The sequence below is a fragment of the Protopterus annectens genome, chromosome 4.part1, assembly GCF_019279795.1.
Source record: "Protopterus annectens isolate FY-2018-M chromosome 4.part1, PAN1.0, whole genome shotgun sequence".
Lineage (NCBI taxonomy): Eukaryota > Metazoa > Chordata > Ceratodontiformes > Protopteridae > Protopterus > Protopterus annectens.
In genome coordinates, this window is record NC_056734.1 from 151904748 (window position 1) to 151931192 (window position 26445).

Genomic DNA, 26445 nt, shown 5'->3' on the forward strand with positions numbered 1-26445 from the left:
ATGTACGAAGGTATTGTGACAGTGGTGAGGGCTGCAGTGGGAGCAACAGATCCATTTAAGGTGGAGGTGGGATTACATCAAGGATCAGCTCTGAGTCCTTTCTTATTTGCAGTGGTGATGGACAGGTTGGCAGATGAGATCAGACAGGAGGCCCCGTGGACTATGATGTTTTCAGATGACATTGTGATCTGTAGTGAGAGTAGGGACCAGGTTGAAGAGACCCTGGAGAGGTGTAGATATGCCTTAGAGAGGAGAGGAATGAAGGTCAGCAGTGCTAAAACAGAATATATGTGTGTAAATGTGAGGGAGGGTAGAGGAATGGTGAGGATGCAGGGAGTAGAGTTGGTAAAGGTGGAGGAGTTTAAGTACTTGGGATCAACAGTTCAGAGTAATGGTGAGTGTGGAAGAGAGGTGAAGAAGAGAGTACAAGCAGGGTGGAATGGGTGGAGAAGAGTGTCAGGAGTGATTTGTGACAGACTGGTACCAGTAAGAGTGAAAGGGAAGGTCTACAAGAGGGGAGTGAGACCAGCTATGTTATATGGGTTGGAGACGGTGGCATTGACAAAAAGGCAGGAGTCAGAGCTGGATGTGGCAGAGTTAAAGATGTTAAAATTTGCACTCAGTGTGACTAGGATGGATAGGATTAGGAATCAGTATATTAGAGGGTCATCTCATGTTGGACAGTTTGGAGACAAAGTAAGAGAGACAAGATTACGTTGGTTTGGACATGTGGTGAGGAGGGATGCTGGGTATATTGGGAAAAAGATGCTAAGGATGGAGCTGCCAGGTAAGAGGAAGGCCTAAGATGAGGTTTATGGACGTGGTGAGAGAGGACACACAGGCGGTTGGTGTGACATAGCAAGATGCAGAGGATAGGAAGAAATGGAAAGAGATGATCCGCTGTGGCGACCCCTAATGGGAAAAGCCGAAAGATGATGAAACATTTTCCCAGAAACGTACTATATAATTAGTACAATACAATTCTTTGTATTGAACTTTAATCTGTGGCTTTGATATCAGTCATTTGTCTGTATTAGAATCTGTTGCAGGATGTTAGTGAAAACAAGGGGAGAATTTGTGATGGCTCCCAATTTTCCTGTCTGCAGACTTGGTGAGCCAGAGTCTATTCATATTATCATTGACCTTCAAGAAGTAGATGCTAAACAGGAGTGGGCCCAAGACAGAGCCCTGTGGTACTCCACTGGTAACTTGCCTGTTAGTGGAGGTGGTCTCACCAATCCTGACTCATCCTATCTGTGAGGCAACTGGCAATCCAGCAAGTTTTGTAGGGATTTATGCCTAGTTTAGTGGGTTTGTTCACAATTCCTGACAGAGGTATTGCGCTGAATGCCGTAGACAGCTGTAGGTAGGTGGTATGCGCCATTTCCCTTCATCCATTGCCTTGGTTACCTTCCCATAGAAGTCGACCAAGTTAAATGGGCATGACCTTCCTTTGACAAAACCAAACTGGGATTGCTGCAGTGTCTGTAGGTTGCCAATGTCTATGTTGATGATTTCAATGATAGTTTGTTCCATGGCTTTGCTTATTAGACAAGTCAGACTAATGGGACTGTAGTTTTCAGATCAGTTGATCATCCACCCTTGTAAAGGGGGAGAACCATTACCGTATTCCATTTTCTTGGTATGTAGTCTGTTTTGAGGCTGCAGTTGAAAACTGACTCATGGTGCTGCCAGGTCAGATTTCAGGCTATTTAGGTGGCAACCTGGGATATTGTCAGGCCCCATTGAGACTGTGTGTTTAGCCAAAGTGAGCACCAATATGACCTGTTCCCTGATGATAATTGGGGGGGGGGGGTATGGTGATAGGGATTTCACAAGGTGGTGTCAGGTGGAGAGTGGGAGGTAAAGTTTGAGCTAAATTTGTTGACCAGCAGATTCGCTATATCACTGAGCTCAATGAAGGTGGTACCATTTGCTACAGTTTCTGCACACTGTTGCATGTTACCTTTGAGGTTTCAGAAACAGCTGTAGAAGACCTTGTGGTTGTCTTTAGCCTGAGAAGCTAACTTGACTTTCAGTTGGCCTTGTTGGATTTAATTAGTCCTTTTAGTTTCCATTTTAGTTTTATTAGTGAGTGTTTGTCATTATGAGAGTTGCTCTTTCTGACTTTGGTCACAATCCTTTTCCTTTTGTTATATACCCTGTTAAGATTAAGATTCCACCAATGTGGTTTGTTTTGGGGGTTTACTTTGGGCTTACTTCTGATAGGTACAGCAGCCTCTATGCAGCCATTTATGTTCATACAGTGTTTCTGTCAATAATTGTGCATAACCTGTTGTGAGCTCTGGGTTGGACAGGGCATTGAATCTTCAGAAACTGTCACTTAATAGGATGTAGTTTGCTTTAGAATAGTTTTTAACTGTAAAAAGGTTTTGCTGGGTTTTACAAGGTGATTTTTATTTCAAATGAGACAGCTTTGTGATCCAACCTCACCACTGAGGATGTGACATGGTTGGGGGGGGGGGGGGTGTAGCACTCACCCATATTGATGAGAACAGGGTCCAGTACATTTGAACCTTTGGTTGAAGTGTGCACTAACTGATCAAGGGCATTTGTGTAAATAAAGTCCAGGAAATCTTGTGCCTGCAAGTTGAAGACAGTGTATGTTTCCCAGTCTACGGAGAGGTAGTTAAGGTTTCCCATGAACAAAGTACTTGTTTGGATGGTAAGTGCCTTCAGTAGTTGTAGATAAGAGTTGTGGGATTCTTGAGACATAGATGGTGAGCTATAGTTTGTAAAATAGTAAGGGACTGTAAGGTGATTTGCACAGGGATGAACTCCAGGGTTGATTTGCACTTGGATGAACTCCAGGGTGTCATCCTGTTTAACCAGTCTCGAGCTGTACTTGTTGCTAATAAAGACTGAGACACCACCACCTTTAGTCCCTGTCTGTGCACCTGGTGGTCTACATGTGTGGAAGGCGCTGTAGCCTTGCTCCACTGGAATGCTTTTTGTGTCTTTAAACCATGTCTCTGTAATGGCACAGTTGTCCATATTCACCAGAATAAGGACAGTTTGTAGGATGTGGAGCAGTAACACCTTTAGGTTCCTTTGGGTTTTATTTGCTATGTCAGTAGGTTTGTCATTTTAGCATTGCCTAAAAAAGGCTCTAAGGGGGGGTGGATAAAATTTTAGCCAAAATCCAGAATCCCAGGCGGTACAGGTGTAGACTATGTTTGGCTAAGCAATGTGGCCTGTTGACCATGACCTCCCAGGCAGACAGATATTGAATCCCCCTGGATTGACACCAGAAACTAAGCCATTTATTAAAGTCAGTCATTTTCTGTTCATATATTGTGCTGCCATCCTTGGTGAAGGTGGAGTGCTGTTCAATGCAAGGCTGATACCAGTCTGGGACACATGTTGAGAGAGGCCCATAATGTCTCTGTTCATATAATCCAGAGAGGTATGTCTCAGGTCATTTATACCCCCATGGACTGGGATAGACTCATACTGGTACCTGTGGTGCAGTGACTTGAATGTGTGCTTAACTTGATGGACCCTGGCTGCAGATAAGCAGGACCATAATCTTCTCCTTGTCCTTGTCCATTCTGGTTTGTGTGACGTCTGCATGTTGTATAATAGAGTCCCCTATGACTTGGGTCCTCAGTAAATTGCTTGCTTGTTTTACTGGCTTTTTTTCGGGCATTGGGTGTAGCCTTATGTGCAGTATTTTGCTTCCACTCTATGTTTTGTAGATTGCTGAGGACAGGCATTGCTGTTTGCAGGTTTAGGAGGTCTTTGAGGTTTGGAGACATTACTTTTTAGTGCCTCAGCATAAGATGTTCTATGTGTATGGACACTATTAGTGGTGGATTTAGTATGTGTGCTTTTGACATCCTTGTTTGTATGCAATATTTTTGTCACCAAGGAAATTGTGTATGTACATCTCTTGCATACTGTGTTGGGTTCTTTAAGTATTAAAAAGTTGTCAGCCAGCAGGAGACAATTGCTACATTGTCTCAGGATGCCCATATCTACCAAGCTGACTATGGAGACATTTGGAAATTGTATATCCATGTTATTTGGACCTTTATTAGGTGGGCTATTAGGGTTTGAGGACTGGGTTTTTCAGAGTTCTCCTAGGCTGATCTCTAGAGTTACGGACTAGAGTAGAATAGTGCTAGGATATGGTAATAGATAGTATTAGGATATAGTGTTAGTGCTATGTAGCACGCAGGTTAGCTGCTCTGAACCTATTAGGATATAGTGTTAGTGCTATGTAGCATGCAGGTTAGCTGCTCTGAACCTATTAGGATATAGTGTTAGTGCTATGTAGCATGCAGGTTAGCTGCTCTGAACCTATTAGGATATAGTGTTAGTGCTATGTAGCACGCAGGTTAGCTGCTCTGAACTTATTAGGATATAATGTTAGTGCTATGTAGCATGCAGGTTAGCTGCTCTGAACTTATTAGGATATAATGTTAGTGCTATGTAGCACGCAGTTTAGCTGCTCTGAACTTATTAGGATATAATGTTAGTGCTATGTAGCATGCAGGTTAGCTGCTCTGAACTTATTAGGATATAGTGTTAGTGCTATGTAGCACGCAGGTTAGCTGCTCTGAACGTAAGTTTGTGCACAGCATCATTAAACTGTAGGTTACAGTCCCAGTACTAGTTTTATAGGATAACTTCTGTGTTTTCCAGCTCAGATAGACCAGGCAGCCACCTACTGCCACTAGATAGAATATCCCAGTCCTCTTAATGTAAAAGCACAAAAAGATAGCTTGAGAGTGTATGTTACCATAAAACAACGTTAACAAACCGCCTAGAAAATGCAGTTTCAAGTCAATCAGACCAGTAGCAAGACAGTTTGAGCAAATGCAGTAATTTCAGTTTTAAATACTCATAAATGCACAAATAAAACAACAAATCAGTAGTTGATCATTAAAATACCTTCTGGCGCTACAGTTTTTTAAATACAAGTACTTAGCTTGTGCCTGGATGGCACGTGATGTAAGGAAAACACTTCAGAAACAGAGGCAAAAGCACCAAATATTACTAATCTCTGTGGGAATCAGCTAAGAGCCTTGAAACACACAAAATTTATACCAGCACTTAAAACAAAGGTAACCATGTGGAATCCCTTTAGTCGGGCCAAAATTGCAAGAATACAATTAGATACCAACAAAAATACAAAGTAGCAAATTATCCAGTAACACTGCCAGTAAAGCTTCTAAAAAGTGCAGTTCCCAGAAAACAGTACAATATCAGGGTACCTGAAAAACGATTTAAAGTGCAAAAATCGGCAGATAAAGCAGTTAAATTAGGTGCATAACAGATAGATAAATGTTTTATCATCAAGGATGGTACAGGATGTATTCAGGATCCTCTCAGAGTCTGACAGGGATGCTAAACATATGGGAGCTTTATGAAAATGATGATTTGTAGTAAGGGAGGGCAGCTCAAGAGTGTAGTTCTCCACCAATCAGGGACAAATCCAGAAAAAGTCAGGGACAATAAGGGACTCTTTTAAATTATTAGTACTATTAACCTGAGACATTGACAGAATTAGAGAATGTGAATTAATATACATTTTCTGAACTAAAGTCTATAGCTCTAATTACTGTCATTATTTATTAAGTGCAATTCACCACTTTTTCTCCACCAGTCACCAGTTTTAAGAGGGGCAGACCTAAAATTTGAGTCAAAATAAGGGACATCTCTGAAAATCAGGGGGAGCTGAGAAGGTATGCTCCTGAGAAATACTTGTTTGCTGAGTGGGCTCTCAGTGTTATGGATCTATGTAAAACAATGGGTGGGGAAGTTCATAATTAGCTTACACAACTGACAGTAGCAGTCAAAGGGGAGGGAGGAACTTTAGTAGTCAGATTACCATAAAGAGCGTAAGCTAGAGACACTAGAAATTCAAGCTGATGTAAGAAGCCAGAAAGATCAGCTACTACAGCTTGTTGTCCACAGTATAGTAGGTCAGTATGTGAGGCAAAATGGCAGAGAAAATGTTTTGGCCCAGTGATAGTCCTAGTTAAACAAAGATGAGGACAGCATCCAATCAGATCTGATCGGGGCTTCAGGTTTTGCTGTCACTCCGTTTCCTTTTCTTACCTGTGCCCAAAGCCAGATCATGGTCACGATGATTTATAATAAAAAAGGGCAAAGGTTAAGGTACATTACGTTTTTAATTAGTGCGCACTGCAGTTTGGATAGCAGCAGTAAGGGTGCTATATATTTTTTTACTTTGTATTTATTGTTTATTACTGTAAAATAGAGAACTCCTATCTATCATTACTCCATTACGAAAGTGTGTATCTGTGCTTACCATCTTTCTTCACTAGAGATGGAAAAAAAACACAAAAAGAAACTGCTCTGGCTTTTATCAGTTCTAGATCACCCATCATGAGTAGTACTGGTGTAAATATAACTGAGGCATAACTGTCAACTGTCCACATTTTCTCATAATGTCCATATTTTTTATTCATATTTGTGTCCATTTCTCATAAAATTGTAGTTATTTGGCAAATCACTAGCAAATCATTGAGGTCTGAAGTCAGAAAACAATGGAAGACATTTGATTTTCAGACATCATATCCTTCAAAAAATGCATACTAATGCAAAACCTGTTATTCTGTCAACTTTCTAAGTTTGTAAGAGCAATATTTAAAAAGTGTCCCAATTTTTTTGGCCTTTGTCTCCCTATTATTTGTGTCTTTGTCCAGATTTCTTGCTCTAAGATTGAGGTGTGAACTGAGGTGCTACTGAGATCATGAGTTGCTAAGAATTTGTTTCTGAAATGTTTAATAAGTAATTTTTCTGTGTTCTATTTTGATTGAAATTTCACTGGCTTTTAGTGATGTATTACAAGTAGCTATGATTTGTATAACCACTGCTTACTTCCTATGGAATCATTTGTTTGTTTGGTTTAAAATGCAGTATTTCTTTACAGTAATGTAGTTTCACATTTATCACATAATTATTCTTTGATCCTAACCCAGGTTGAGCAACGATCACTGGGCAACTCACCTGTTCTTCCAGCTAAGACTCATCACTCAGCAGTAAAGCATTCAAAATGGGCACACTTAGAGCAAGGGTCTGCATTTTCCCATCTTGCAAAAAATGCAAACAGTGGCAACACTCAGAATACCATGGTAACTTCTGCAGTAGCAGTGGTACCAGTAATTGTAATTGATGGCTCTGGTCTGCCAAAAGAAAACACTTATGAAAAGCCTGGATACCCTTCAGTTGAACAATTCAAGCCAATTCTGGATGTGAAAAGTGCATCAAGGAGTTTAGAAGACCTGAGATTACAAGTATGTGATTCACCTTCTTCTGTTCAGCCTACAGAAGGTACTTCATCCAAGAAAAATTGTAATTCACCTGTTGCAAGAATAGAAATTAAAGCAGAAGACCATGAAGAGGACATCTCATGTGTAAAACCTCGTTCTCGCTCATTTGATACAAGTATGGCCTTGAAACATCACCAGAGCATTTTTCCTTTATCTAGCAGTGTAACTTGTGGACTGAATTCTTCTTGTCCAGAGACTCTGTTTCAGCAGATGAAACATCCATCTGGGAAGAAAGCATCATCTTTAGAGAACAGCTTGTTGAATGTTCCATTTGCCTCCTCTCCGATGCATTGTCGGAGGAAGTCTGACCCAAGCATTTCCTGGCTGTGTGTATCACCTAGAGGTTCTCCTCGAAGCACTCCTTTGAGAGGGCTTAATCATTCTTCCAGCTCTGGTTCTGCCTCCCCTTATGAGACCCCCTATGGTTCACCTTTCTCTACACCTTTTGGTACTCCTCCTCTATTTCATAATATGACTAGAATTTCTTCCTCTGATTGTATCCCTTCATCTTTTTCTGGATCACCATTTCTAGCTAAATGTGACAGATCTTCTACCCCAACTTGTAGCTCTGTCTTCTCTTTATTTCCTCTGGAAGAGGATATTCCTTTATCCGAATAAATATTGTAGAACTGCAGTCACTGCTTCTGAATGGCAAACTAGATATTTTGTGCTACTTGTATTATTGTGTGTGTGTGTGTGTGTGTGTGTGTGTGTGTGTGTGTGTGTGTGTGTGTGTGTGTGTGTGTGTGTGTGTATATGCTGATACCATATTTGTCTGTTGAAATATGAAATGTAATGGTGTATGCAAGTATCTTGTAGCTTAGGGAATGTAAAAATCATTGGTACTTTTTTAAAGTTTGCATTTTCCAAGCAAGATGCATTTTTAAATAATCCACAGAAAAATGATTGTTGCAAAATATGAAGTTTTGCGACTGGTTAAAGTTAGTCATCCATAACTGCTTTTGTATTTTAGAGTCAGTGATAAATACAACAATTTAAAAACATTTTGCAGTGTTTACCCTTTAAAATGGCAAGTGCATAGTGTCATTCTTTTACATAGCCCTTTCATTTTAATACCTTCAGGTGTACAGTTTCAGAAGTTTCCATTAACAACTTCTGAAAACTTTGTAAATTTATGTAGATGACCCAGTGACAGGGAAGATAAGAGCAAAGGTTACTGGGTCACTAAAAACCTTCGACCAATATGTGTATTGTATAGTCCACATTTTTAACTCCTTCGCAGTGGTATTCTGAGGTGTCATAAATAGTGAGGGAAGGGAAATTCATATTTTTTTATTTAAATAAGCTATTGAGTAGGGCATTTTCTGCTAATTTTATTGATTTATTTATTTAACAACTTATCTCTGACAGTGTGATTTTATTTTTTATTGATTTATCTTTCTTTTATGTTATCTGGCTTCCTGAGAACCACATAGTCAGCCAACAACCACTCTTTATTTCCCAATACATCACCTGCTGTAGCCAGCCATAAACCTGGATATAGTTAGTAGTAAATTCTGTTTGTCTCATGTCCAGGTAACTAATAACATTGATACAGTCTACAAGCAGGAATCGTGCCATACTGCAATGTTTGAAAATATAAGAACTTGTATCCTAAAGTACATAGTCTTACTTATTTGTAAGGATGGAGGAGTGAAGGACTGGCGGGTAAAGTGGTTTTAGCTGTTTAAGAGAAAAAAATCTAAGTTTGTCATTTAGTTAACAAGGCCTCATGTCCTATGATTTGTCTCCATTGAACAACAGTTAGCAAGTTTTACCCATGGTGAATGAAACCTTTGGAATGGCACAGTGGTATGCCATATACTTGCATTTTTGTGTCACGGACCTGATACCTTGTTCTAATTTGGCTGTGCCTGTGAAGAGTGCATGTACTGAGTTCTGAGAATGAAAAAGATGATTCATTTTAATGGAAAGAGGGAATTAAAGTACATAAAAACATGTTCAAAAAACTTTCTTCTTGGGCGAAGTTTTAGCCCAGCAGACTAGTAATACAAACTGTCCTGCTCAGTAAACAAAATGGAAACTGGGTAGGAACATATCCAAGTTTCAGAACGTGTAAAAAAATTGAGGTCATATCCAGCATGAAAGAGACATTGCCACAGTTCAAAAACAAGCCTCTTGACAGCTTTTTTATGATGGGCTTATACAAAGTTTAATGAAAGATTGTCAAAAACACTGGGATAACTAAAAAGCTAAACATTTCTGATGTTTTGTCAACTGAAAATGATGCATTTCACTGGAAAGGAATTGTGAAATACTATACAGGATCCCATCAAAATGTCTGCAGCCCTACCAGAAGAATAAAATTTATACACATGAGCTCACGACTGGACAGTAACATTTGACACCTGTGTAAGACAGGAAATATCAGATTTTTCACTTATAAAAACTTAGTATAAGTTTGTGTTCCAGCAAGTATATGATGTCATATTTCCAGCATTGTTTCCCAAAAATACAAATTTAATGAACTTGGCAAGACAAAGTTTACGGTCCACTCTGGGCCTGCAAAATGGAGAAATACAGTTAACTAGTGCACTGTATATTAAATGGGTGATCACCATGAAAAGACATTTTCTTGGACAAGGACTGATGCTATATATCATGTCCTAAATAGGACGAATTTCTGTACGTATACCCAGTAATATGACTAGGCCTCCTGATGCGTGAAACTCATCAGCATTATACCAGTACAGAAAGATGAGCAGTGGACTTTCCAAGAGCTAGACGTCCATTCTCTGCTGGTGCTGAACTTCTGTTCCATGGTTTTCCCTGATGTTTTTACATCTGTCAGTTAATAATTTTATTTGGCATCAAGAGAAAGAAAAAACAGGAGCAAGTCTTCCACATTTAGATGGTCCCTGTTTTAGTTTTCTAACTAACAACTGTAGTTTAACTGTATGTCAAAAAATGCTTTGCACACTGTTAAATCTGTTATGCCAGTTCAAAAAACTATAGCCCTGACACCCCGAGCTGGAATACTGCCCTACTCTTTTAATGTTATGACTTGATTCAGTATAATGCTGGTTCCATATCGGCCAATCTTTGCTTACTAGGTGTTGTTAAAATACATTACTTTTATGTAAACATTCACCCACAACCCCTTCTATTAAAACTGTTATTCTGCCTAAACAATTTAGGAAGGCCATTCTCCAGAACTATTTGAGGATTTGTAACCTTGGAATTCCAGTCTCTGGTACTAGTGGCATCATCTGTATGTATCACACACACCTTTTCATTTCAAGCATTTAAAAAAACAAACTTCATATCTTATGACGTGTCATTTTAATTTTTTTCAGGCCAGGTGCTTATTTCATAGAAAGCATGATCATTTATACTTCTGGGATGAGTAAATCATAGCAGTTAATTTTTAAGGTTTATTAATCTTTATTACATCTGCTTGTAGTAAACCTTATAAGATAGCAGAGATACTAGGAAAATTCCTTTCAGGAGAGAAGAATAACTGGCCTACATGCCATGGTGAATTTCAGGCATACCTAAATGCAAGATTTTTAGGTGAAAACTGCTGTAAAAGTACTGTATAACTCATAAATGAATTGCAGCATATGTTCTCCTCAGTCTCCTCTGTTTACAGGAGTATGGCAAACTAGCTGTCTGCAGATGTATCAGTACATTACCTTTCCTGAGCCACTACGTATCAACATCCCTTCTTGATATTCCTGCTAACAGTGCTTATAACTAGATTACTGCCTGCAAGAAGTGATTTTTTATAGACACAGGATCCCCTTTATCAAAATTCTTATTGATATTGAATTTTAAGCTTCAGACTTGAGCAGCTTATTTAAACAATAAGCTGTACAAGATACTTGAAGCATTTTATTTTTTCTTTACTATTCTATCACTTTAGGAATTTTGACTTTCTGACTTTTTATAGGAGAGATTGTGTTGACTTTTATTATTTTGGCCTTGTTATTTACAGTACAGGTTGTTTTATAAAATAACTATATTTAAGCACATCTTGTATAGGTACATGTAGCTGCATCTAGCTAATACATTACTTTCTGACTTCTATAACTAAGGGGGATGGCATAGGAGTGTTGAAGATTTTTTAGTTGCTTTCAATATATCCCTTTAAAATACTATTAGGATAGTCATTACAATAAGGGACAATGCAAAAGTCCTGCCTGTGGATAAACAATACATGGAATCTAAATGGTGGAGGTATTGGTGGTGGTGGTGTGTGTGTGTGTGTGTGTGTGTGTGTGTGTGTGTGTGTGTGTGTGTGTGTGTGTTTGTCTGTCCACAGGTACCTATGCTGCATATGCTTGTGTGCAAGTTTTGATGGTAGTAAGGGCATTATTGCAGAGAAATGTAAACTACACAGAAATTATGTTTTTGTCTTTCTGTAGTGACTGGATGTTATTTGTGGATGTATATGAGTACATACTATGTATGGCTGTCAGTAACAGCAGTACTTTGCTTAGACCTTTAAATATTACTTCTCTGATTTCTCTTACTCTCAGAAAGCGAGTGTATGGATTATTGTGGTAAGCTCCTCTGGCTACTTGTAGTTAGCATGCATAACATTTTCTTGACATTTGTTGCAAGCAGGAAGCATATATCTATGGATTGTGAGCTGCTGTGATTCTGTCATGAACCATATTAATCGCAGTATACAATTCATGAAATGACTTAAATGGTGCTGATTTCTGCAGTTTAAGGGAATGCTTTTTAGTTTTGCCATTCAGATTCAGTGTGTTTTTATATTCCCTACTATAAATATAGACGTGTTCCTTTCATAGCCTCTCATACTCTACTACTTGCTTGGTCAAGTGCTTTTTATATTTATTTTTAACTTTATTTCTAGAACCTTCTTGCATTTTTCTGTCTTTGAAGTTGGTCTCAAAGAATGATTGCTTTAGATCCATTCTTTTCCCAGAAACCCGTTCTGCTTTTTCACCACATCTGAAACGTCAGCCAGCATCAGTATATGTCTGCAGGAAACGCAAATGGAGACTTCTCACAAAAAGTTAGAACCCATGTCATTTTATGGGAGCAATCAGTGTTGTGTTTCCTGAATCGTGTGGAAATGTATGTCAGCAAGCAGGAGGTCCAGAGGAAGAAAAATACCAGTCATCTTATTTGAATTATGAAGTTTGACCCGAATGGGTTTCTAGTATGGTACCTAGTGGGCCTAACGTGCTAACAGAAAGCAGACAAATGTGCCTGCCCTTTTACTAACATTGTTTTTTAGGACATCCATATTAATATGCACTTAACAAATTACAATCATTTGCAAGAAAGCCTCTAAATTGATTTTTACTGAGTAACTTTGTGCATCTTTATTCATCTAAGTTGAATTATCTTCATTAGCATTCCTTTCAGTAGACTATATCCTATAAGGAACATTTAAAAGAGATCTGCACAAGATGAGTAGATGTCATCACAGTGAAGAGAAATGATTAGTATGACTTTTACATAAATGATAATTTTAAATCAAGGCCTAGTGTTGCTCCACTGCTTACCTCCAAACAGTATACTGCTTTACTTTTTCTACAGTGCACATCATTAGCTATACAAATAGGGATGAATTTGTGAAGGTCATGCTGCTTAAATCTAGGAGCCTTAACCTGAAAATGCACTCACTGGAGGCTCTTCTCACACTGGAATATGCCGACATCTGTTCAGTCACAGAAACTTGGTTCAAGGCTGCGGAAAGCACCCCTGCCTTACCAGGCTATACCTTATTCCACACATTCCGACCCCAAAATGAGGTCGGGGAGACTAAGGGCAGTGAAGTCTCTATCTTCATTAAGGACAGGGACACCTCCAGACTGTTTTGCCAGCATGACGCACTGGAACTACTTCAGGTGCAACTGACAGTTGGCAAGGCACCCATCCAAGTTATAGCCAGCTATAGACCCCACCTCCATGACTCAGGACACCCACTCCTCCTACCTGGACCTACTTGACTTCATCAAGGTACCCCCTAACACCCTAAACTTGATGACTTCAACTACCACACCATAGACTGGGTGAACTATTCCTGCACTAATGCACCCACCCAATGATTCCTTGACTTCATCAGTTCTAACACACTAGACCAGCTCATCTCATCCCCCACAAGGGGAGATAACATTCTGGACTTGGTTCTCACCAACATGGTGACTGCTGCACCACTCCCATAGTAAGTTCTTCCCTGTTGAGATCAGATCATCGATTTGTCTCATTTGAAGTTTCTGTCTCACCCAACCCCCCACCCTAGCCATAACCAGGCTAAAGAACTTCTCAAAAGCTGACTACAACCTCCTAATGGGGGTATCAGTAGCTTCACACCACCACCACCCTCAAAGGATGCAGACAACTATGCTGAACAGTATGCCAATTCAGTATACAAGCACCTGTACAAATGCATGGACTCAGCCATACCCAACAGAAATAAAACCTACTCCTCAAGGAAACACAGGCCTCTGTGGTGGACATCGTGTATCAACAGGCTTTACAACAAAAGGAAGAAACTGTTGTCCAATGGTAAAAAGGCACAAATTCCTAACTGGAAAAACTCCCTCTTTAGTCTCAACAGGCAAATTAGATCACTAGTGAAAACCTCCAAAGCCAATTATGAATCGAAACTAGCCTCTGAAACAAAGGGAAACTACAAATCCTTCTTCAGTTATGGCAGGAACCTCCATGGCAAAGCCCAGGTTTGTTCTGATCTGACTTACACTAATCCTGTTGAGTTAGCCAACCTGCTAGCAGATAGGTTCAGTGCAAACTTCACACCCTGTCCCCCAAAGGCCCATTCGACATTCTCAGTTGACAAGTCTGAACTGTAAAGCCATGGAGCATATTATTATGGATCTCATAAACAAGGACATAGGCAATCTCCAAGCACTTGACCCCACCCAGTTCAGATTCATCAAGGGCAGATCTTGCCTGTTTAACCTGGTCGACTTCTTTGAGACTGTCACCAAGGCCCTGGATGAAGGAAAGTTAGTACATACAGCTTACCTTGACTTGGCCAAAGCCTTTGACACAATCCCCCACTCAGGCATCATTGAAAAGTTAACACAACTTGGTGTAAATCCCTGTCTCATCAGGTGGGGTGGCCAACTGGCTCACTGATAGGACCCACAAGGTCAAAATAGGCACCTCCACCTCCGACAGCAGACCTGTCACTAGTGATGTTCCCCAGGGATCTGTCTTGGAACCCCTACTGTTTGGCATCTACTTCTCAAGAGGTCAAGACAAAGACAAAAGGCCTGTGGCTGACCAAGTTTGCGGATGACTGTAATTTGAGTGCTGTCATTGACTCCCCATATGATGTTAACATAATATAAGAGGGTCTCACAGCAACAAATGACTGGTGCCAAAGTCACGGCATTAAGTTAAATGCAAAAAAATGTATTATCATACCATTTGGCAAAAACATGGCCCCTACTGACTACCACATCAACGGCAACCCCCTAAGCACACAACCTGTGGTTAGAGACCTGGGTACACAGGTTGACAACAATCTGACATTCGATCATCATGTAGCAGCAGTGCTCAGAAAAGCCTTTTACTTGGTTCATCTCATATGTAAAGGGATTACATTCAGAAAAAAGGAGGTTATTACCTCTCTGTACTCCTCCCTCATCAGGCCAGTAATTGAGTACAATGCCCCATTTGGTATGTACCTCTCCAAACACCTTCACCAACTGGAAAGGCCACAGAAATACCTCACAAAGAGAATCCATGGCCTCCAACACCTGTCCTATGTGGACAGGATCAAATCACTATCACTGGAAAGCACTAGGAAGTCTTAAACTGATGCAAGCACTCAACTCTCCTTGTTAATAAGGGGAAATTAATTGTAGGCACTAAACAGCCTTTAATTGCAAAGTACCTTGCTAAGGTAAGGGAAAACAGCTCTTGTACTTTATATAAAAAAAAAAAAAAAAAGCACCAAACCAGGCATGTCCAAGGGTGAGCTTTCGGTGAGTTCTCATGTCCACCTGGTGAATCTGGGCATACTGGAGCAATGCAGCAATTGCCTCTTGTACACAGACAACCCTCTCCTCCTACCACCCAACAAAACAACCTGTGAGAGATACACTTACATAGCCAAACTAGAAGCAAAGCTCTCTCCACCCAAGATTGTGCTAGACAGTCAGTAGGAGAAGGTTAACACCCACACTACACCACAAGCAACACATAGCCCTTCTAAACCCACACCAATAACACCCACACATAGCAACACTAAACCCACATATATGGAGGCCCTTAACATTAACCTGCCCAAGTAAAAAGAACCTCCAAACTGAAACGCAAACAAACACCAATCACAACCAAAGTGTCACATAGCTCACAACACCAGTGTGCCACCCAACAACAGCCCCTAAGGCAAGACAACGTACCCAACACTTTAGTCATAGGTGACTCTATAGTCAGGCACACTGATGTCCCACTCACCAGGCTGAACAAGGAGAAAATTACAATCAGCTGCCTGTCGGCTGCTAAGATCCACCACATAACGCATGCACTCAAGTCACTCCACAACAAGTACAAATATGATTCTGTCATTGTCTGTGTTGGAGTGAATGATTTGAGATGTACCTCCCTGGACTACAAGAAAAGAGACATGGAAGAGATCTTGGATCATATGATCCTAGCCCTGAGTAGCATCCTGCCTTCACTTAGAATGATACCACAGTATAAGGACAAAATTATTGACTTCAACAGTTGGCTAAGCTTCTGGTGTCATTAAAAGGGGATCCAGTATCTGTCTGCCTTGGACAACATGATTGACAGACCATGATGCTTTGCCAGAGATCATCTGCACCCGTCCCCCCTGGGATTCAGGTTACTGGTAAGGCTCTTGCCACCCTTATAGTGCCTTTTTTAGGCAAAGTTCGAAGGACAAAACCACCACCATAACAGGTACAAGCAAGCAAAATCTGAAGGTAATGCTACTCAATGCTAGAAGTCTAAACCTCAAAATGCACTCTCTCAAGGCACTGCTAAAAATGGAGAACATTGATATCTGTGCAGTAACTGAGACCTGGTTCAAGGCTCCAGAGAGCATCCCTGCAATACCAGACTACAACTCTTACCAGACCTTTTGGCCACCAAACCAGGACTGAACACTAAAGGTGGAGGAGTGTCCATATTCACCAAGGATATTCACAACACCAGGCTAGTTGCCCAACACAATGTGTCTTAAATTCTCCAGGCGCAACTAACACTAGGTAAGACTGCAATCCAAACTGTAGCTTGCTACAGATCCCCCACCATGCCCCAAGATTCTCACTACACCTTTCTAAACATACTGGAAAATATTAAGATACAACCAAACACCCTAATACTGGGTGACTTCAACTACCCTGCCATTAACTGGGAAAACTACTCATGTTCCAACACCTTTGCCCAACAATTCTTGGAATTAATAAATTCCAACACCCTGGATCAACTAATCCTTAGTCCCACCAGGGGCTCCAATATCCTAGATCTGGTCATTACCAACATGGAAAATCGACACTCCACACCTATGGTCACCCCCTCGTTGGTTAGATCTGACCATAAGCTAATCACCCTTGACATCCACATCCCACCCCCCCACCCCCCCAGTAAGGAAACCTCCGTTAAAAAAACTTCTCCAAAGCCAACTTCATGCTAATCAAATCAGAAGTGACAAACTTCATGACACCCATTAAGACGGGAACTGAAAGTTCGACTGCTGAATCCTACACTAAGGCACTGTACGAGCACATCTACTCATGTATGAATTGTGCCATCCCCAGTAGAACCAAGGTGCTCGCCTCCAAAAAAAGGATGCCAATCTGGTGGTTCCTTGCCATAAACAAACTTTACAACAAAACAAAGAAACTGTTGCAGAAAAGAGGAAAATCCCAGGATGCAAAAAGCTCCCTTACCAGCCTCAGTAAGAAGCTGAGATCCCTCATAAAATCCTCCAAAGCTAGTTACAAAAATAAAATTGCCAAATATTCCAAAGACAACCACAAGGCATTCTATAGCTGTGTCAAGAATCAAAATGGCAATGCTCAGATCTGCTCTGAGCTACAACAGAATGTCATTAAATATACTGATCCCAAGGATATTGCCAGTATCCTGGCAGATCCATTCAGTGCAAACTTCACCCCCATCCCCTAAAGAACAAATCTCAATATTAAAAGATTGCTAAATTCTGGTAATAATGGCCACACAGGTAAAAAATGCACTCTCCAAAGCTAAGAATACAGCATCCATGGGACCAGATGACATCCCAGGCTGTGTACTACATGAACTACAAAATGAACTGGCACCTCACCTAAGTGTCATGTTTAATCATAGCCTCACCTCAGGCTTTGCGCCCACTGAGTGGCACACAGCTACAGTTATGCCACTCCACAAGGGTGGATCCCGGGAACTACTGCCTCATCAGTTTGATGAGCCTGATCTGCAAGGCCATGGAACGTATTATCCTGGAACTTGTAAACAAAGACATTGGCAACCTTCAAACACTGGACCCCACGCAGTTTGGGTACGTGAAGGGCCGATCTTGTCTCCTGAACCTGATTGACTTCTTCAAATCAGTCTCCAGAGCCGTGGACAAGGGTAAGGGGCTCCACACAGCCTATCTGGACCTTGCCAAGGCCTTCGACACCATCCCCCACTCTGGAGTCATAGATAAACTTACTAAGCTTGGCATTAATCCCTACGTCACTCGATGGGTTGCCAACTGGCTTACTGACAGAACCCACACTGTAAAAGTAGCCGACTCCAAATCCAGCTCCAGACAAGTGACAAGTGGAGTACCTCAGGGTTCAGTCCTGGGACCGCTCTTGTTTGGCATCTACTTCTCTGAAGTACAGGCCAACACTAAGGGACTCTGGCTAACAAAGTTTGCAGATGACTGCAAATTGGGAGCCATTATTGAATCCCCAAATGATGTGGATATAATACAAAAGGGCCTTACAGAAACAGATGCTTGGTGCCAGAGCCATGGGCTCAAGCTCAATGCCAAGAAATGTATAGTTATCCCCTTTGGGAAAAAACATGTACCCGTGAATTACCACATAGGTGGCAGTACACCAAACACTGAAAGTGTGATAAGAGACTTAGGGACACATTTGGACAGTGGTCTCACCTTCGATAAACACATCACCACAACAGTCAGGAAATCCTATGTGGCACACCTCATCACTAAGGGCTTTTCATCCAGAAAAAAAGGAGGTCATTGTCCCACTGTACTCATCTCTCATTAGAACCATTATAGAATACAACGCCCCATTTGGTATGTACCTCTCAAGACATCTGCAACAACTGGAAAGGCTTCGGAAATACCTCACTAAAAGAATCACAGGCCTAAAGCAGATGCCCTATGCTGACTGTCTAAAAAAACTCCACCTATACTCTGTCACATATAGTCTACTCAGGGGTGATCTCTGCTTAACATACAAGGCCAGTGGAGCAGCGGATAACACACTCACCTTTGATGCAGAAGGCTGCAGGTTCTATTCCCACGCCAGGTACATCAACACTTCAGTATAGCATAAGGGGGCTACAGCATGCCTGAATGTGCAATCCTTTGGATGAAATGTTACACCAAGGCCTCATCTGCTTGAGTTGGTGGTACCTCATGTGGATGTAAAGGCTCTCACAGTATCTATTGAAAAAAGTAGAGTTCCGTTATTCATATATACATGTCAAGCAGAGCACCTCCGTGGCACTCTTCAAATGGAACCTTGACGATTGGATGGGAGATACGAAATTCACTCCAGAGATCACGTCAGTCACCCTGCTAGACAGGGGTCCAGGGAAGTAAATATTGTGGGAAGAAATATCCAGGGAATGGTTATGGTTAGACTTGTATAGGCCCTAGGGCCGATAGTCTAGTACCAGCCTATGAACCATGTCAAACCCAGAGCTGCTGGACATGCTACACATAAAGAAATCCCAGTCCCTCAGAGACACAAGCTCCAGGGATCTAAACCTTGTCATGACAATGAACAAAACATGCTGGAGGGTAGGTTCCTGACCCAGAGAGTCCCCAGACTCTGAAATAGACTGCCCATACATGTCAAGCAGAGCACCTCTTTGGCCCTCTTCAAAAGGAACATTGATGATTGGATGGGAGATAGGAAATTCATCCCGGGGATCACATCAGTTGCCCTGTTAGACAGGGAGCCAGGGAAGTAAATACTGTGGGAAGAAATAGCCAGGGAATTGTTATGGCTAGGCTTGTATAGGCCCTAGGGCCAATAGCCTAGTACCAACCTATGTACTTGGCATTGTACATATTGCTCAGAGGTGATCTGTGTCTTGCCTACAAGGCATTCTTGGACCGTACCCTACTAGAGATGCTCCATATCCATAAGTCTAACTCCTCAGACATTACCTGCTTGAAAGACCTAACTCTAATATACGACATTAACAAAACCTGCTGGAGAGACAGGTTTGTCTCACAGAGGCTCCCCCATCTCTGGAATAGATTTCCTGTACATGTCAAACAGAGTACCTCGCTGACCCTCTTCAAGTGCAACTTGATGAGTAGATGGGAAACCACAAATTTGTCCCAGGGGCTCCACCTGTGTCCCTTACTGATAGTGGTGACAGGTGCTGACTGAGGTTTCTTTTTGGGAATAAACTCTTGGCTAGGCTTGTAAGGGCTCCAGGGCCATTAGCCTAATAACATCCTATGATTCTATGAAGAGAATACAGCTAAAAGGCCATGTTCAACCGATGAACACAAACATGGAAGTGGGAGCCACCAGACACCAGGGATTGATGTTTAAAGTACCATACTGGCACTAACATTGCCACAGGGATATAGTCAAATAAAAGAAAACATTATTATCATTCAGAACTACACAGCAGTGTAGCTGAACAAAATTACAATGCTTCATTCACAATGCAGGAAATAGTTGCAAATATAGACAGAGCAAAAGTAATAAAATATCACAGTAGAAATTTAATAACTAGCACTTAGTAAGTAAAGTAGGACAGCAGTGACCCACACCCATCCCAGAACAGGAGACAAGGAACAATATGAAGGTAATATTGTCAAAGTAAAATTGAAACAATAGCAGCATATCTCTGATTAGACTGAATTATTGCACAGTTTGTATATTGCACTTTACAGTCCTTCAGTGTGGTAGGTGAGCTACCTTAGTATTGCACTTGGTTATTGCACATTCATAAAATAAGCCATTTGATAGACTAATTATGCAGCAGAAGTGGTTGAGTGTTTCAACAGACTCCTGATTCGCTTTTCCCAAGAGTTCAACAGTCTAATGGAGAATGGAAAGATACTGTTATTTAATCTGGTGGTCTTACAATGCAGGCTTCTGTATCTCCTGCCTGAGGAGAGGCAAGTGTACAGACTGTTGGCAGAATGGGATGGATCGCTGGAAATCTTTTTGGCCCTGTTGATGCACCAGCATTTGTGTAGATATTCCAGAGATGTAAGGGAGGTGCCAGTGATTCTTTCTGCTAACCTTACACGTCTCTTGAGAGGCTTCTGATCCTGATTGTTACAGCTCCCATACCAGATTGTAATGCTGTTGGTCAGAATACTTTCAGTGGTGCCCCTGTAAAAGGTCTAAAGTATGGAGCTTGGTAATTTTGCCTTCCTAAGTTTCCTTAGAAAGTGCAAGCGTTGCTGAGCTTTTTTGACTGTGTTGGATGCATGGACTGACCAGGATAAGTTCTCCATAATATGAGCACCCAAGAACTTCGTACTTTTGGCCCTACCCACTGTCATCCCTTTCATTGGTAGAGGTTTGTGTAGTACTTGAGATCTTCTGAAATCAACAATCAACTCCTTTGTCTTGCTGACATTCAGTGCTAGATTGTTGTTGTCACATCAGACCAGCAGTTGATCAATCTCGTTCCTGTAGGCCTCCTCCTCTCCGTCTTTGACCAGGCCTATAACAGTGGTGTCATCCATGAATTTGATGATCCTATTCGTCTCATGTCTGGCCATTCAGTCATGTGTCAGCAGAGTGAAAAGGAGAGGGCTTAAGACACACCTCTGTGGCACTACTGTGTTCAGGATGATACTTCTGGAGCTGTTGTCTCCCACATGAACCTTTTGAGGCCTTTCAGTAAGGAAGTTCAGAATCCAGTTGCATAAATGAGAGTCTGTGCCCAGTTGAAGTAGCTTCAATATCAGATTCTGAGGGAGGACAGTGTTGAAGGCAGAACTGAAATTGATGAATAGCAGTCTTGCATAGCAGTTTTTGCCTTTTAAGTGGGTCAGTGTTTCATGGAGAGCTAGTGAGATGGCATCCCCTGTACTGCAGTTTGTCCTGTATGCAAATTGCAGTGCATCCAGTGACACAGGTAAGATTGAGGCTATATGATATTTGACCAGACTGTCCAGGCACTTCATTACTGTTGCGGTTAAAGCAACTGGTCGTTAGCCATTCAGAGTTGTTGGCTGTGTTTTTTTGGGTAGAGGAATGATAGTTATCTCCTTGAAGCATTTCAGAACACTGGCTAGATGGAGTGAGGTGTTGAAGATGTCAGTGAGTACTGGAGCCAGTTCTGTCACACATTCCCTTAGCACCATGCTCATGATGTTGTCAGGGCCAGCTGCTTTCCTCGGGTTGCCACGTTTTAGGGTTCTGGTGACATCGATTGTATTGAAGCTCAGCACCACTGCATCCTTGTCTTCAGGTATTCTGCATGCTGTTATTTTATTGTCAGCATCAAACCTACTGAAAAAAGTGTTCAGTTGGTTCAGCAACATGATGCTGTCATCACATGAAGCTGACGTAAGCTTGTAGGCGGTGATAGTTTGAATTCCTTTCCATAGCTGCCTGGTATACTTTTGATCCCTGAAGTGGCTTTGGATTTTTCTGCCATAGGATCTTTTTGCCTCTTTGATACCTGTTCAGTTTGGCTCTGTATATATATGGAGATATATATGTATATATATATATATATATATCTATATATATATATATATATATATATATATATGTGTGTGTGTGTGTGTATGTATACATACACACACACATATATACATATATATATATATATATATATATTTATATATACATATATATATATATATATATATATATATATATATATATATATATATATATATATATATACATAGATAGATAGATACATATATAGATACATATATATAGATATAGATATATGTACGTGTATATATCTCCATTCCACCAAAGAATAACTGCCGTAATGGTCATTCTGACTGTTGGTGTCATGGCATTTAGGTGTGTACTAGGCTAATGGCCCTGGAGCTTTTACAAGCCTAGCCCATAGAAGTGCCCTGGCATTGTGCTGCCCGACATTAGTTCCCAGTGCCTCTACCAAGTAGAGCCACTGGAATGATCCCTAGGGTTTACTTTCTATTTTATCCACTCATCAAGATTTCTCTTGAAGAGGGCCAGTGAGGTGATCTGCTTGACATGTATGGGAAGTCTATTCCAGAGCATGGGCAGTCTCTGGGTTATGAACCTGTCCCTCCAGCATGTTCTGTTGATTGTGGTAATGAGGTTGAGGTCTCTGGAGCATGTGGTGTGGAGGGATTGGGATTTCTTTAGATGTAGCATTTCTAACAGAGCTGAGTCAGACGTGGCTTTGTAAGTCAAGTAGAGATCGCCTCTTTGTAGACGATATGAGACAGAGAATAGCTGGAGTTTTTTGAGTCTGTCCATGTAGGACATGTATTTAAGGCCTAGGATCATCCTCTTCACGAGGTATTTTTGTGGCCTTTCCAGCTGTTGCATGTGTCTAGTGAGGTACATGCCAAATGGGGCATTATACTCGATGATTGGTCTAATGAGGGAAGAGTAGAGAGAGATGATGACCTCTTTCTTCCTGGATGCAAAACCCTTGGTAATGATATGTGCCACATAGAAGGGCTTTCTGACCACAGTGGCAATGTGGTGGTCGAAGGAGAGGTTGCTGTCAACCTGTGTTCCCCGATCTCTTATAACACCTTCAGTGTTCATTGGGCTCCCCTCCATGTGGCAGTTAGTGGGAACTGAGTTTTTCCCAAAGGGGATGATGTCACATTTTTTGGTATTAAGCTTAAAGCCATGGTTTTGACACCAGTCTTTGGTCTTAGTGAGGCATTTCTGTAGGATGTCTACATCATTTGGGGAGTTAATAATGGCTCCCTGCTTGCAGTTGTCTGTGAACTTGGTCAGCCAGAGTCCCTCCGTGTTGGACTGGACTTCTGAGAAGTAGATACCAAACAGGAGAGGACCCAGGACTGATTCTCGTGGGACTTCACTCGTGACTGGTTGGCAGTCTGACTTGGTGTCTGCTACTTTCACACTGTGGGTTCTAACTGTGAGCCAATTTGCAACCCACCTAGTGATATAGGGGTTGATGCCTAGTTTGATGAGTTTATCAGTAATTCTTGAGTGGGGAATGGTATGAAAGGCCTTGGCCAGATCAAGGTAGGCTGTATGAACTGCCTTGCCCTCATCCATAGCTCTGGTGACTGGCTCAAAGAAGTCAACCAGGTTGAGCAAGCATGATCTACCTTTCACAAAAGCAAATTGAGTGGGATCTAGAGTTTGGAGATTCCATATATCCTTGTTAATTAGGTCCATGATGATGCACTCCATAGCCTTACATGTCAGGCTCGTTAGGCTAATGAGGCAATAATTCCCTGGGTCTGTAGTCACTCCCCCTTTATGAAGAGGGATGACTGTAACAGTGCGCCATTCGGTAGGGACAAAGCCTAAGGTGAGGCTGTGATTGAACAGGGTGCATAGATCTGATGCCAGTTCACTTTGTAGTTCATGTAGAACACATCCAGGGATATTGTCAGGTTCCATGGAAGGTGTATTTTTGGCCTTGGACAATGTAGCTTTAACCTGTGCTGCAGTAATGCTGGGTGCCTGGCATTTCTCCAGTATTGTGATTGGTCCTGTGGGGGGGGGGGGTAGAGGGGTAAAGTTGGCACTGAATCTATCGTTGGCTCAGTATAAGAGGTACCATTGTGCAGTAACTCAGTGCGAACATCAGTATTGCCGTAGAAATTCTTGATAAAACTGTAGAAGGCTTTGTGGTTATTTTTAGTGTCTGCCGCAATTCTGCCTTCATAGCTGGCTTTAGAGGTTTTGATGAGGGATCTCAATGTTTTGTTGAGGCTAATAAGGGAGTTTTTCCAGTCTTGGGACTTCTTTTTCTGCAAAAGTTTCTTCCTTCTGTTATAGAGTTTATTAATGGCAGGGGACCACCAGATTGGCTTCCTTTATTTGGAGGAGGGCATCTTGGTTCTGTTGGGTATGGGTAGTTTCATGCATTTATGTACGTGTTCGTACAGTGCATCGGTGTATGATTTGGCAGTCATGCATCTGTTTTCCATTGATATGGGTGCCGTGAAGTTAGCCAGCTATGTTTTTAGGAGCCCAAAGTCAGCTTTGGAGAAGTCTTTCATGGTGGTTACCTTTGCAGGGGGTGTGGGTGAGATGTGGATTTCCATGGTGATTAGTTTGTGGTCGGATCTAACCAGGTAGGAATTGACTATTGGTGTAGAGCAATGGTTGCCCATGTTAGTAATAACCAGGTCAAGGATGCTTCTTCCTCTAGTGGGGGTAAGAATGAGCTGGTCTAGGGCATTGGAATTGATGAATTCCAGGAAGTGTTGTAGTATGGCAGTTTTGGGTTGGACCCTAATAGTTTCCAGATTGCTTAGGAACATGGAGTGAGAGTCATGGGACATGGTTGGGGACCTATAGCAGGCTATGACCTGAATCTCTATCTACCCAATGTTAGTTGTACCTGAAGTATCTCAGATGTGTTATGCTGGGCTACTAGTCTGGAGGTGTGCATATCTTTTATGAATATGGAGACACCACCAACTTTGGAGCTACCGTCCATGTTCTGTGGCCGAAAGGTGTTGAATGAATTATAACCTAGTAGTGCAGGGGTGCTTTCTGCTGCTTTAAACCAGGTCTCCGTTACAGCACAAATGTTGATGTTCTCCATTTTGAGGAGTGCTTTGAGCAAGTGCATCGTGAGATTTAGACTTCTAGCATTGACATTCAGAAGGACGATTTCAAAACATGAATCCATATTTTATATACTGACATGCATGCACTGTTCAGGAGGAACCTGGACAAGAGGATGGTGCACCATAAATTATTACAGGGATATTGCCCACAACCCCTCCTGGACATGGGCAGTCATTAGTAAATGGAATTTTGGGTATTGACTAGCATTTCTATGGTATTACATTGGGATGAAATGGCTAGGTTTAAAATGACCTCTAGGTTGATAGCCTAGTAATCTCCTATGATCCTGTGAACAGATATAAGATAGTACATTAAAATAATAGTATATTTAATAATTTAGTAGTGCTATCTATAATGATCATTATGTATTGTTTATTATTCCCAATTAGTAAGTAATATCAGTAACTGTAATATTACTAAGATATTATTTATATATATGTACTCACATATTGAGTGCACATGTGTGTGTGTGTGTGTGTGTGTGTGTGTGTGTGTGTGTGTGTGTGTGTGTGTTTGTGTGTGAGTGTCAGTTCATTGAAGTGTTACTTAATTGTGCGGAGATTTTTTACAAAAATAAAAGAAAGAAAACATAGATTGCCATACCATTAAATGATTTAAAATCATTTATTTTTGCAAGAGGGAGGAGACAAGCGGTATGGACCCCCACTCCCTACACTGTTGCACACAGCGGTGTAGGCAAACAAAAGATACCCTATCTATATTAGTCTGCATGAAACTGTAGAAACACCACTAGTGCCCAATACAGCTTTGCATAAATGCAGCCCCCAAATACAAAGCTGTAAGACTCCAAAACAAAATACAGGAAATGTATTATATTCTGCACTGTTATGGAAAATTAACACACTGCAACATTCAATAAAATATTCAGTCAACCAAAGTACTTTGATAAAGTTTAAATTCACAATGCTGACAGTCAGCAGTACTGCTGTAATATATATATATATATATATATATATATATATATATATATATATATATATATATATATATATATATATATTCTGTTGTACATTAATAAAGCACAAGTCCAAGGATTTTTAAATGTGATTTTTTTTTTAGTAAAACAAATGGCAGCGGTGCAGACACTGTGATTCATGGGTCATAGGTGATTACTAGGCTAACAATCC

General features: G+C 41.1%; 1 protein-coding gene across 8 annotated transcripts in view; it reads left to right on the top strand.

Moving 5' to 3' along the window:
- Window positions 1-26445, top strand: part of TNIK (TRAF2 and NCK interacting kinase) — a 1728926-nt gene that overhangs the window by 1403414 nt on the left and 299067 nt on the right. For 4 of the 8 annotated variants that reach the window (XM_044070048.1, XM_044070049.1, XM_044070051.1 and 1 more), the window contains one exon: window positions 6975-7289. The exons of the other annotated variants lie outside the window; for them this stretch is intronic. In XM_044070048.1, the coding sequence (XP_043925983.1) occupies window positions 6975-7289 (315 nt within the window). The remainder of the gene's footprint in view (window positions 1-6974; window positions 7290-26445) is intronic. 8 annotated transcript variants of the gene reach the window in all.